General features: G+C 44.2%; 1 protein-coding gene across 2 annotated transcripts in view; it reads right to left on the bottom strand.

The window, feature by feature from the left end:
• The window catches only part of ADAMTS17 (ADAM metallopeptidase with thrombospondin type 1 motif 17), a 508325-nt gene that overhangs the window by 139622 nt on the left and 354013 nt on the right, over positions 1-14690 (bottom strand). For both annotated transcript variants that reach the window (XM_089655532.1, XM_089655533.1), the window contains exon 15: positions 11787-11907. In XM_089655532.1, the coding sequence (XP_089511658.1) occupies positions 11787-11907 (121 nt within the window). The remainder of the gene's footprint in view (positions 1-11786; positions 11908-14690) is intronic.

The raw sequence follows: 14690 nt of genomic DNA, 5'->3' as shown, positions 1-14690 counted from the left end.
GGAACAGGACTGTGCACTGCAAAACTGTTGCTAATGAAACATGCAATGACGTAGAGCAGGGGTCAGCAACGAGCAATTCGTGATCTACCAGTAGATCACGGCCAAGTGACTGGTGGATGGCGGCCTGAGTTTGCTGACATGCCATCCCAGAACATCAAACAGAGTGCAATGCAGAGAGATTACTTGTAAAGTTGGAGGTGTAGTAGGGAGCAACAGCCGCATAAGCCGATGCCTCCTCTGTAGTGTCGGCTCCTGTCCCATGCGGAGAGATACCAACTGCACTCCACCTCCCATCCTGGCTAGCAGTCTCCAGAGTGGTGCCAGCAGCAGGAAAGAAGAGATCTTCAAGTGAGTGTGGAGCAAAACACTGGGCATAATAGTATAGGGCTGCTTTCACACTGATGTGCTGCGGTCTACCCACACCGTCGGTGCAGTGCCGTGTACCTGCAGCTTTCCTGTGGGTTTGTTGCGCTTAGCCATAGACTTCTATTATACCCTGCAGGTTTGGTGCATTTTCTCAAAGTGCACTAAAACGCCTGAATGAAGAATTTTTGGTGCGCTTTCAGAAAGTGCACCAAAACTGCAGGATATAATAGAAGTCTATGGCAAAGTGCAACTAACCCAAGAAAGTCGCAGATGCACTACGCTGCTCCCGCGGTGCAGGTAAATTGCAACACATCAGTGTGAAAGCAGCCTTATAGGGGGCTCAGAACAGTAAGGGTTCATTTACATTTGCAGTTTGGTGGATGGTAAAACACCGTAATTAAGATGTGTTTATACCACCCACGCCCCAACAGCACCCCCTTTAGTTGCAGTGGCAAGAGGTGTACACATGTCACACATGCCATGGTTTGAAGATGTAGCACCTGCCAAGAATGACCCATTCAAGTGAATGAGGCCACTCTTCAAGTGCCCTGCAACCCAAATAAGGGGTTAAAGCAGGCAGCCGTGTGTTGCTTTCTCACACCTGCTTTAACCAGTGGACCCTGCTGAAGCATGCAGTTGCGTGGTGCTTGCAGAGAGGCCCCATTTACTTGAATCAGTGGCCAATGGCAGGCAGTAGCGCCAAAGCAACAGGAGGTTTAACTCCTGCTGCAGCATGTGTACACCTTTGGCTGCTGCCTCAGCAGCGAAAGGGGGTTGGGACTGGAAGCAGTAAAACTGTGACACAATCACTGGGTTTTACCACCCCCCCATCTTTACGTTGGAAGGAGCCCTAAGAGTGCCACTGCTGAATGCTGAAAGGGCTCATTCAGGAGCGACTCCTTTAAGCAGCTGTTCAACACGTGCAGCGCCCGGGTGACGTCAAACCGGTGCGTCAGTCTCTGTTCTGACAGGTCGGAAGAGCGGAAATAACACGTGACTGCCGTGCTCAGTACGTAGTGTAAAAGATGAGGCGGAATGCTCTTGGCTGTGTGTTAGGGATTGTCATACAAAGAGCGCCGCACAGACCAACATGTGCGTGCAGAAGAGCGAGTCCGTTTAGAAGTGTCCTGAGGCAGTGATACCATTAGAGGGATCCTTAAAGGAACAGGAGCAGGAACCTGACCATATCCGGGAGTGACTGTTCTGGCTGACCTGATGAGACATAAGTGATATCAAATGCGTATTGGCAGCGCACATCTGGTGAGTGCGCAATACACTTATTTTCAATCACATCACATATTATTCCGGATCTTGAGGAATTGAGCACCTTAATGCCGTGATCTGCCACGATCTTCAAGTCTATTATTTGGACTCATTTTCACATATCTGCCACCATAACCACTCATTTGTGGTTCTATACTCTTTTGCACTTTATTAATATTGCACCTATGGTATGGCAGTATTTGCAGGATTTGCACTTTATATGAATATAGTTGAATCATTGAGTTTTTTATGAGGAATTTTTGTATATTTATCCAACAGCGCTGCACTGTCTTTTATTATTATTTATCTTTAGAGGTTTTTATGGTACCTTGTTGTGTCCTAGCGGCTGAAATTTTTATAGCGCTCGCATATTATTACCCTTTATATTCATTCAGGAAACTGCTGCTCCACTGAAAAGTGATCTAAGTATGTTTGATTCAAACCCATGATTGCCGCGCAATACATGAGATTGGCGATTGTGACTTGGTAGTACGGCAATTAGAGGTTTAAATCAGACACTGTGTCCGGTGATCTTTGACTTCTCTTATGTTGTTCAGGTAGATCTCCACCTCTTTAAGGTCATCTACCCTGATGTAGAGCAAGCAAGCAGTGCACTTGCAAAACTAGAAAGTATTTGAAACCACAAGGCCCCATTCACATATCGCTTAGTGGTAACGCGGGTTAGTGCTAGCGATTTAAAAAGTGTGATTCAAATGCAGAAATGCAGATTTGTCACACCAAAGAAGCTCAGAAACCAAATTTTGGCCCTAAGCCAGGTGCGAATTTCTATGTGCATTTTGTCACGCGGCATTTGCCACAAAGAACGGCACCCAAACATGTGTCTCATGTTTTGCTGCTACTGCAGCAAAAATTCTTGGATGCCAAATCAAAGGATCATTACAAGGTATCGCAACTATATGAGACTACATTCTCTCACTCTACTTCCTCCAAGAACTCCTCCAGATCACCAGGGTCCCACTCACAGAAATCATCACCAAGAGCCTGCTTTCAGCGATCCTCACTGAGTATTAAACTCATAATGGTCCACACATGAGGGAAGCCGCCATCAAAACAAAAGTGGACTATGCCCCTACACAGGCAGAAGAGCAAGCTGCCCAAGCTCATGTACAGACAGAGATGCATGCTGACAACCTCATGCACGGGCAGAGGCAGAACCTGACCAAGCAGAGTCAAACGCTGCCCAAACATGAGTTCAAGCAGAGATAGAAACTGCCAAAAGCATGAGTGCAGGCAGAGGCAGAAGCTGGCCAGGCATGAGCGAAAGCTGAGGTAAAAGCAGCTCAAGCAGAAGCCCAGCTAACAGTTCTTCAGAAAGAAGAAAACAAAATCAGCAGCCTTAGCCACGTTCAGAGCCTTAGAACAAGCTGCTGAAGAAAAATCCCATCATCCCATCTTGACAACCTCTAATGACTCTGCAAGACCAACCTTATCATTATGCCTGAGGACAAATTGCATCAATACAATTGCACAGCATGCTTTAAATACTATACATCAACCCACAGTACATTCACCAGCAGCAGAAGCTGCAGCAGTCAACCACACAGGTCACCCTGGTGCAGAGGACTCTCTATCTTTAAAGTCTTTAATGTCTTAACTTAAGCTAACCAAATCACCTCAAAACCTCCTGGGAGTGAACACAGTTCTCAGGGCCTAAACCACAAGACCTCCAGATGTCAAGCCTTCACCTGGACTGAACCCATCCACTACTCCATTTTCTCCAGCATCTAAACACCAGGTATTGGATACCTCCACCCAGCGGCATATTTACCGCGAGGCAAACAAGACATTTGCCTTGGGTGGTAATTTTCAGGGAGGCGGCGCCGCCCTCCGGAAAGAGGCAAACATGTGGCAGGGATGTGGGCCTGGTGAGGCACTGCCTGTGCTACGCCATGGAATCCAAGGAGGTCATAAGAAGAGTTAACACACAAAGAAGACCCCGGGCTTGGCTCCAGGGATGATCAGCTGCTTTCCATCGAGGCTAAGGTTAGTGCTTGAATAACTCTCTCTTTGCGGGTGGGATGGAGGTGGGTGTTTGGTGGAGGGTGTCGTTGGTGCAGGTGGGAGCTGCCCAATTTTACTGTTTCGTAGGGCAGCACGGGAACAAAATACACCACTGTCCCTACCTCCAGCAAGGAGTATCTGTTGCAACGAGACCTGAAAGAACTAATGCACCGAACCTTGCCAAGTACATGACTCACAGACAAACTTAATATAGGCCTCATGATGTTTGACAATCAACCGAAAAACTACAGAAGCTGGAGATCCATATTCAATCAGTAGTCCAGGACCTTAGCATTTCACCTATGCAAAAAACTTGATTTGTTACTCAAGATGGTTAGGCTTTCAGTCATCAGACTGTGTTAAGAGACAAGGGGGTTAATATTGCATGGGGGAAATAAGATAACTTGTTTATTCAAAAGAGTACAAAAAACTTTCCTAGATTGGCCAACAGACAACAGAAGATCCAGGAACTGAATGATCTTCTTGAGCCTGAAATTGCCAAGGAAGACTTGCATCTAACAAGTCTTAGCTTCCTAGACACTGCACATGGTGTAAACCCAGTTGTAGCAAAATTGCCTTATAATGTCCATAAAAAATGGGCAACAGTGGGCACAAAGTATAAGAAGGAACATCAAGTGTTCTTTACACCTCTCCACTCTTTCTAAAAGTTCATCAAAGACGTAGCCAAAGTTAAGAACAATCCAAGCTTTTCAATTATCGACTTGAGCACTCCTAGCTCTCCAACTACAAGGAGAGAAAATCTCAACATTAAATACAGAAATTCTAGAAATGTTGTCTCTATTAGAAAGATGGGGATTACACCAACTACAGCTGCAGGAGTGAAGAAAGATGAAAAGCCCCAAACCCATACGGTCTCATTCACGACTAACCACATCCTCCCAGAAAGTATCATGTATTCAAGGGAAATCCCTTGAAGAAAGCAAGATGTTTCTAGGGAACCATAACACAGGCTTTAGATGCTGCACATCCACAGAGCACTTTGCCAGAGAGGTTCCATTTAAAAGGGACTCCACATCCACCAAAGATCTTACACCCATGTCAGATCATGATGAGGATAACCATGAACAGTCACCTTCAACAATCATATCTAAATAAAGTGAGCTATGTTAGGAAGGACTTTCTTCAAGGACAACCGAAGAAAGCTGTCAAGGTGTACTGTATGCTATTTTAGATGATCAAAGCAGTCAATTGTTTGCCACTTCGGCGTTCTTTGATATGTTCAAGATAAGAGAAGAAGTACTGTCCTACACCCTGCACATATGCTGGCACAGTAGAAACCACAGAAATAACTGCCCCTACTGGAAAATTAATAAATTCAGACATAAAAGGAACTGAAGGAATTCATCTTCGTACAGTTACTGAGTGCGATAAAGTACCTAATAACAGAGGGAAAATCCCTACACCGGAAGACAAGCATTACATGTATGCAGGTTCACCAATAGGGGGGTATAGCTGGGTCTGTTGTACGGAGACCAGGTCCCATCAGTTCAGCAGGGGAGGCAGACAGCAAGGGAAAACAGATTGTGGACAGGAAAGGGAGGGTGATTAGGTTGGTGGGGGCAATTACTGGAACCGATCCCCTCTAGTTCCCCCCCTGCAGCACCTGAAAGCTGTCAGAAGGACAGTAGGAGAATCGGGCTTTAACTTCTCTCCTTCCCTTGTGTTTGTGCCCGTTAATTATGATTTTAGTGCATTTTTAGCAAAATATCTTTTTGATATTTTCGAGGGGCCCTGTCAGGTAGGCTGTACAGGGCCCCGTGATTACTAACAGCAGTCCTGTATGTATGACTTGAAAGTTTCAAGACAAGTCTACATACCACCATTGGAAGATAATATCAAAATCCTGCTTCTACAGCAAAGAGACATCCCAAGATAAAAGTCCACAGGATACAAAATCATCGTAACAATGCTTATGCTCAAAAAACTGAACTTGGTGGAGTCGATATTGGATACAGGATATATCGATACAGGTACTCAAAAGAGATACCTACTCCAACATACTCCAGCCTACAGAGAATCATCTTACAACAGCGTCAGAGAAACATTTCAAACTACTACTGACAGCAAGAATTAACTTTCATTTGGTGTTCAGGAATCCACAAATCCTGCAGGATAATATGGCCCACATACTACCCCAAACCACCATCAATTTCAGTTTACACTGGAAAGTTGCTCACAGGGAACCAGCTGCAACCTCAGGCTCCTGCCATCGCTGGAAATACACCAAGCAACTGCCAATTAACAATGTCCATTCACAGAGATTTCCACTGGATTCTTCAATCCTTCAATAGGGACTAAGCTGTAGAGCATCTGCAGATTTATCTGCCATGATTCAAGCTGACATGACCAACAGCTTAAGCAACACCCTAGGACTCTTGCTAGCAGTCAGCAGCTTAAGAAACCAGTTCAAACCTTCTATCCCCGTCTAAGAAACAAGAAAATTCTCTACTTCACAGGTTGAAAGCAAAGTCTCCTGAGCACAGAATTATTTCAAGAATTGTTTTAGTTATACAGATGGCAAAGAAAAAGATAATCCCAGATCTTATGTGATGTTTTTGAACTCATGCATATATGCAAGCATGCTTTCCTCTCCAGGTCCAGATATCCATATTCATGGACTTGTGTTCTAGTGAAACCCAAAGATTTCAGGTGAGTAGTGTTCTCTCTAACCTATGTACACCATATTGCCAAAAGTATTGGGCCGCCTGCCTTTACTCGCACATGAACTTTATAGGCATCCCAGTCTTAGACCATAGGGTTCAATATTGAGTTGGCCCCGCCCTTTGCAACAACTTCAACTCCTCTGGGAAGGCTGTCCACAAGGTTTAGGAGGGTGTCTATAGGAAGGTTGGACCATTCTTCCAGAAGCACATTTGTCAGGTCAGGCACTGATGTCGGGGGAGGAGGCCTGGCTCGCAGTCTCCACTCTAATTCATCCCAAAGGTGTTCTATTGGGTTGAGGTCAGGACTCTGTGCAGGCCAGTCAAGTTGCTCCACCCCAAACTCCCTCATCCATGTCTTTATGGACCTTGCTTTGTGCACTGGTGGGCAGTCATGTTGGAACAGGAAGAAGCCATCCCCAAACTGTTCCCACAAAGTTGGGAGCATGAGATTGTCCAAAATGTCTTGGTATGCTGACGCCTTAAGAATTCCCTTCACAGGAACTAAGGGGCCAAGCCTAACCCCTGAAAAACAACTCCACACCAGAATCCCCCCCCCCCCTCCACCAAACTTTACACTTGGCACAATGCAGTCAGGCAAGTACCGTTCTCCTGCAACCGCCAAACCCAGATACGTCCATCGGATTGCCAGACAGAGAAGCATGATTTGTCACTCCAGAGAACACGTCTCCACTGCTCTAGAGTCCAGTGGCGGCCAACTTTACACCACTGCATCCGACGCTTTGCATTGCACTTGGTGATGTAAGGCTTGAATGCAGCTGCTCGGCCATGGAAACCCATTCCATGAAGCTCTCTACACACTGTTGGTGTGCTAATCTGAAGGCCACACGAAGTTGGAGGTCTTTAGCTATTGACTTCGCAGACACTTGACTACTTCTGTGCACTGTGCACTTCAGCATGCGCTGACCCCGCTCTGTCATTTTACATGGCCTACCACTCCATGGCGGAGTTGCTGTTCCCATTTGCTTTCACTTTGTTATAATACAACAGTTGACCGTGGAATATTTAGTAGCCAGGAAATGTCACGGATGGACTTATTGCACAGGTGGCCACCTATCACAGGACCACGCTTGAATTCACTGAGCTCCTGAGAGCGACCCATTCTTTCACAAATGTTTGTAGAAGCAGTCTGCATGCCTAGGTGCTTGATTTTATACACCTGTGGCGATGGAGATGATTGGAACACCTGAATCCAATGATTTGGAGGGGTGTCCCAATCTTTTGGCAATATAGCGTGTATATATATTTATTCATTCTTCCTGTTGTCATCAGGTTACTACTGTTCTGATATATGCCAACATCTGTTGGTGTTTTAGGACCACTACAGCTTGTTCAGTCATATGGTTTGGCAAGTTCCTCGGTACTCCACTCCTGTTTTACTAGTTAGTGTAGGCCTATTTAAGCATTACTTCCTCTTTTGGGTGAACTTCTTCTGCTTTATTTACATCCTCCCCCCCGTCTTCTCTGCCACATTTGGCACTTTTTCTGGGGGGGAGGGTGTACCTGCTTTTGACAGGTACCCGTCCCCACTTCTGGTCAGATCACTGCGGTGTTCACTCCCCCCATTCCCCTTCTGGGACACATCCAGGTCCTTGAAGATGGTAGAGCCGCCATTCACAAAGCGCAGACAAACTTGTGCATGCACAGTGGACAATCATCTGCCGGTTCCTCTCAGTCAAGATGCCAATGCCTGGACCCAAAGCTGATTGAAGAATTATTGACTCAGGTGAGAACAACGCTGGATCCTTAGACAGGTAAGTGTCCTTATATTAAAAGGCAGCTACTAACTTATTTTTATTTTGGGGGGGGGGAGGAGTTTGTGGGTTGGAGACTGGAGCTCCTCTTTAAGATGGCCATAGATAGATACAATCTCAGCTAGTTCAACAGGGACCGGCTGAGATTTGATCCATCTATGGGCCAGCTGGTTGTACTGAAGGTAATCCATTGACCAACTTCAGTACAACCAACCTGTCAAATATTTTGCCTATGAGTACTGCCAGCAGATAGAGATGCAAGTAGTAATCGTGTTCTGCCGGCAGGGACGGCTCCCTGCCTGCAGAACACAATAGTACTGTGGAAGGGATTCTCCCATCAACAGTCACTATTTGTTCCTGAAACCCATGGTTGCCATCTTCTATGGTTTGCCTTAGACTCCTCCTATTTCTTTACTTTTCCCTCAGTCCATAAATTCCCTGGAAAAACATCCTCTGTACTGCATTTATCTCAAGTAAAATTGTGTTGTATTCAATTTCTGTGCTTCTAACTGAACAGTTAAGCTGTCTGTGGATGGTGGTCATACGTTCCAGACACACTGGGGATGATTTACTAAAACCGGAGAAAGCAAAATCTGGTGCAGCTCTGCATAGAAAAAAATCAGCTTCCATTTTTTTTGTCAAAGCTTAATTGAACAAGCTGAAGTTAGAAGCCGATTGGTTACCATGCACAGTTACATCAGGCTTTGCACTCTCCAGTTTTAGTAAATCAACCCCATTGGGTCCATGGAGGTATGTGAATGCATAAAAATGGAATTTGAAACAGAACAGAGCATTTTTATAATTTGTAACTGCAAATTATATTGAAACTATGGATTATCTTTGCTCACTTTTCAACTCGTATACATTAAACCCAAAAAGAATTGTAGGCTGGTAATGCGTCACAAAGACCTGATACATACAGGACTGATTCAAAACAGAAAATCTTGTCCGTTATAAGTTGTATGCTTTACACCATTTGTATCTTTTGTATGCTCTGTACAATAATAATAATTCAATAAACATTGTATAAATAAATAAAAACAACAACAGAATATCACCCGAGTAAATTTTTTGTGCAAGTTCAAAACCACCTTTGCGAACCCCACACAAGTGCAATAAGCTCCTTGCTGGGGCTCTGCTCCACTCTACCACTCAATGCACTCACTTCATTCTATAGCTGTATAATTACATGATAAATGAAAAATAAACAGCGAATGTGATATCATGTGGTCCTGGCAATACAGGTACACAGATGTTATTGGTGGCATTAAAATGAAATATTAGTGTGTTATCCAACATGGTGACGTAAGAATTGATTTACTAAAACTGGAGTGCACAATCTAGTGCTGTGCATAGTAACCAATCAGCTTCCAGATTTTTAGTACTCATGCACACGGGACGTTTTCACAGCGGCTGTTTTGGCTTTTGACGTTTTTTTTCTACAGCCAGTAAACTCCCCATGGTAAAAGCAATATAAGAATGGTGCAGCGCTAAATATAATTAATAAACCAAATAAAATCAAGTAAAATTTCCAGAATTAAAGTTCCTAAACAGTTCAAGAAGTGACTTTAGTGCTCTTTAAAGTGATTGCTTTCCTGGGAACCGGTGTCTGTGCAGTAAGTGTAGAGAATGCGTACTCACCGGATGCGCATACAAAATGCACCTGTATCTATAACTTCAGAGGTCATCAAGGCAAGCTAGGAATAGGGATGTCTTCCCTCTAAGGGATGGATGGTCATCAAAAGGATCCCGGGGTTCTAAATGGTGATCCACATCAACCAGAGTTCCCCCCAAGTGCTTAAACGGGTGCTTCTCCCTGGATGAGAGATTCCCTCTCTGGATTAAGGATGGATCCCGTCTTTATGGCAGGGTGTCTGAAAATTAAAACTCCCCCAGGGAGTTTAAAACAGGGACATACCCAGGGGCGGACTGACAACTCATGGGGCCCCCGGGCAATATGGGATCATGGGGCCCCTGTGTCCTTGCCCAAACTCAAAAAAGCCTATGAAAAAGGTACCAGGGGCATCTCATGGGGCCCCCTACTGACCTGGGCCCTCGGGCAATGCCTGAGTTTCCAAATGGTCAGTCCGCCCCTGGACATACCCATAGTGTAGTAGGATGATATAAAGATTTTATTCCAGTGTCATTAAAACCAATGCATCAGAAAGTATATAGCATAAAATCATGAAATGTGTGTAGGACTAACCGTCCAAGTTCTAAAATGGCTGCCGGAGCTCTACATTGCTCCGGCGGCGTGACGTCATGGCGTGATGTGGCTCCTCCTTATCCTATGTTATCCTATGTGTCCATGCACACATAGACTGTAATCAAGGTTTTTTGACTGGAAAAAAAACCCCAGGATTAGTGGGTTTCTAGAGGGTTTTTTTTAGCTGTAAAAACGCTCTAAGACTGAAAAATGCGGTAAACCGACGTTTTTTGGACTTTTTTTGACCCCAAAAAATTTTTTTTGGTAAAAATTAAAAAAAAAAAAATACTAAAAAATGCTTAAGACCGCAAAACGCGGGGAAAAAAGTGGCAAGACGCCGCTAAATGCTAATGCAAAAAAGCTAAAAAAAAAAATGTAACTTTACACAGCTAACATTACCAGCGTTATCAAAATGCCCCGTGTGCATGAGGACTTACTGTCAAAGCTTAATTGAACAAGCTGAAGTTAGAAGTTGATTGGCTACTATGCACAGCTACACCAGAATTTGAGTGCTCCATGTGACAGGAGTCACTTTGGGTGGGGGGGCCCATGGAACCCAGCTCACTTTAGAGAGGTGGGGAGACCCCTGTCTCAGCTCCCCATATCCCTCTTATGTGTAAGTCACCCTGTGTCTGAAAGGGGTACAGGGTGAAATGTTCTGCTATTGTGTAGGCATGTATAGGTGGTCTTGCTTGGGAGAAAACTAATATGAGATGTATGTGTTTGTGTATTGGCTTGGTGGGGGGTGTCTGCTGTGTCTCTCTTGTTACTAAATATATTGCCCCGCCATGTGTATATATCTTGTATCTGTGTTAAAATAAAGAAGTCTTCTTCTGGTTTCCTTCAAGTCTGGTGCTGTCTCCTCTTGTATGGTCAGCGGTGGTGTCCGTGGATCTGTGTTCGGACAGGGAAGCGGGAGTCTAACGGAAATACCCCATTGCAGTCAGGGTCCGGTTCTGTTACACTCCGGTTCTAGTAAATCAACCCCATGGTGTCACGCTCACTGGGTAATACTGGGTATTAATTTAACCTGCATTACTACAAAAAAATTAAAATGGTAGGAATTTTCAAATTCTTAAAAAATAAAAATATATATTTTGTTTAAATGTAGCGGTAACCCTATCAGAAGAAGGTGGATGGTAAAAGCACAATTCTACAAGATGCATCATGAACCTTCACTGCCCTAAATAAAAGAAATACTTCTAATACTGTGAACATTGGACTGTCCGGTCTAAGTGATGGTCAAATAAAAAAGGCATTTATTACACTCTGATTACTTTATACAAGGGCAATGCTTACAGGATTAAGAATGACTGGTGTTAGTTTAGTGACCCTGTTAAAATCATCTGCTTAGACAGCAGCTGGAACACAGTCCCTGTAAACAATTTCCGTAGAAGGCTTTAGAGTTCCGCACATCACACACGGAGTACAGAGACAGGAGGACAATGCACAACATGTACTCTACTTACTCACCCATCCCCTTGGTGTGGTTAAAGTCTCCTTTCACCACTTTGCAGGTTTTGCCATCACCATTACAAACTCCACATCGGTCTTCTTTGGCAGAAGAACCAATTATCCCATCGCAACCAATTTTCTAAAATGAGAGTAAAGACAATTGTAGGCATTAATTCATTTAAGAAAGCCAAACGCCAGAGATACTAAAAACAAAAATTGACTGGTGTAAACCAGATCTTCACCCTCAATATGAAGTTGCCTACTCTCAACCCCTCCGCTGTGCAAAGCGGTCTTTTTTTTTTTTTTTAAATAGGAAACCTCTGGCCTGCTCTAACCCCCCCCCCATGCACTTCACTCACCTAGATGGACAACGTGCACTTTGCCTGCTCTGCCTCCTGAGATATATACGTTACAGTTGTGTCCAAAATTATTCAACCCCCACTGAAATTGAGTGTTTTGGCCAGTTTGACATTGCTTTTGATCATTCAGTCATCTTGCTTACATTTACATTAAAGAGGCACTTGTAGGTCAGACAAATATAACATAACAGTTATAATGAAATAACCACAAATGTCTTTTCTGTGCTCACAGCATTATCAGTTTTATTCAACCCCCAAGTGACATTCAATCTTAGTACTTAGTACAGCATCCTTTTACAGTTATAACAGCTTTTAAACGTGAAGCATAGCTTGACACAAGTGTCTTGCAGCGATCTACGGGTATCTTCGCCCATTCTTCATGGGCAAAGGCCTCCAGTTCAGTCACATTCTTAGGCTTGCGCACTGCAACTGCTTTCTTTAAGTCCCACCAGAGGTTCTCAATCGGATTTAAGTCTGGTGACTGCGATGGCCACTCCAAAATGTTCCAGCCTTTCCTCTGCAACCATGCTCTAGTGGACTTGGAGGTATGCTTGGGATCATTGTCCTGTTGAAAGGTCCAACGTCTCCCAAGCCTCAGGTGTGTGACGGACTGCATCACGTTTCCATCCAATATCTCCTGGTACTGAAGAGAATTCATGGTACCTTGCACACGCTGAAGCTTCCCTGTACCTGCAGAAGCAAAACAGCCCCAAAGCATGATTGACCCTCCACCATGCTTCACAGTAGGCAAGGTGTTCTTTTCATCATAGGCCTTGTTCTTCCTCCTCCAAACATAGCGTTGATCCATGGGCCCAAACAGTTCTAATTTTGTTTCATCAGTCCACAGAACACTATCCCACAACTTTTGTGGTTTGTCCACATGGCTTTTGGCATACTGCAGTCGACTCTTCTTATTCTTTGGAGACAGCAAGGGGGTACGCCTGGGAGTTCTGGCACGGAGGCCTTCATTACGCAGTGTGCGTCTTATTGTCTGGGCTGAAACTTCTGTACCCACATCTGACAAATCTTTTCTCAGTTCCTCAGCAGTCACACGGGGACTTCTCTCCACTCTACGCTTCAGGTAGCGCACAGCAGTCGAAGTCAGCATCTTCTTTCTGCCACGACCAGGTAGCGTTTCAACAGTGCCCTTTGCCTTGAATTTGCGAATGATGCTTCCTAAGGTGTCTCTTGGTATGTTTAACATCTTTGCAATCTTCTTATAGCCATTGCCCTTCCTGTGAAGAGAAATCACCTCTTCTCTTGTCTTCCTGGACCATTCTCTTGCCTTCACCATGTTTGTAACCACACCAGTAAATGTCTAGAAGGAGCTGAGTATCACAGTCATTTTAAAGCTGCCTAATTGGTGCTTATTATGCTTGATTGCTGCTCGGTGACATCCACAGGTGTTTTCAATACCTGATGGAAAGCACCTGTATGAACCTCTGTTCTTCAGAGTGGTAGTCTTTAAGGGGTTGAATAATTGTGGCAATGAAGAAACCACATAAGAACCATTTACTACTGTATTACATAAACAATTGATGTCATTTTAGTTGCATTTGGGTAGTTACAACGTCCTTGTAGGATTTGATTCTGAATACAATTCCAAATGTACACTATAGTCCCTAAACCCCTTTACAGCATTGGGGGTTGAATAATTTTGGACACAACTGTACATATTGCAAGAGGCTTAGTCCTTCATTGAGAAAGGAGGAGGGGGATGGCCTAGCAATGCATCATATGAAGAGCGAGCAGGTGAACCCGGAAGAGCCGGCAGCTTCCCAATGAGGTCACGCAAAAAAGATGGTGGTGCGGGCCCAAGCAGTGGGCAAAAGAAAAGCAGATCACAGGAGGACAATGTTGAATCTGTTGCGCAGATGAGTACCTTATCTGTGCAGGACCCAGAACCAGGTAAGGAGGGATTAAAAAAAAAAAAAAAAAAAAAAAGGGATGGGGGTGAAGATACACTTTAAAGTAATATTATGCAAGGTTACAAAATGAAATCGTAGTTTTTTAGGTCAAGTAAACAAGGCCTTGGACACGGGGATGCTGTCTGTGCACTTGTGTGCTGCTATGTAGCCTTCCTTTCTACAGAAGGTGGAAAAGAGAGACAAGAAGGGTCTAAATCACAAACCATGGTACTGATTTGTTATTTTTTTATTATTATTATACAGTATTTATAAAGCGCCAATAGTTCGCTCAGCGCTGTACATTACAAAGGGGGACAGAACATGTGACAGAACAATAACAATACAATGCAAAACATGAGGGGATCACATTTTTTAGGTTTTCCACCATATGTAAAATCACCAGAATGCCAACCATAGTATTAAACACAGTACTTAAATATAGATTCGAAGAGACAGATGGAGTCTGATAACAATCCATTCAGTAGTTTATTTGGTAAAAGATAAGTAATCTGGAACATCCAAACTGTTACGGTCAGAGGTGAGGCCACAAGGTCAGTAGCTACAGCAATAGAGAGGCATCCATAGACCAGCAGGATAAGTACAGAAGCAGGTCATACTGGTGGATTACATGGGCTCAGTCAAGGTGTGGAGCCCAG

This window comes from Staurois parvus, unplaced genomic scaffold, assembly GCF_062004578.1.
Source record: "Staurois parvus isolate SC_StPar_1 unplaced genomic scaffold, SC_StPar_1.0 ptg000845l, whole genome shotgun sequence".
NCBI classification, from domain to species: domain Eukaryota; kingdom Metazoa; phylum Chordata; class Amphibia; order Anura; family Ranidae; genus Staurois; species Staurois parvus.
Note: the sequence above shows the minus strand (reverse complement) of the source record. Positions and strands in the feature narration are given on the sequence as shown.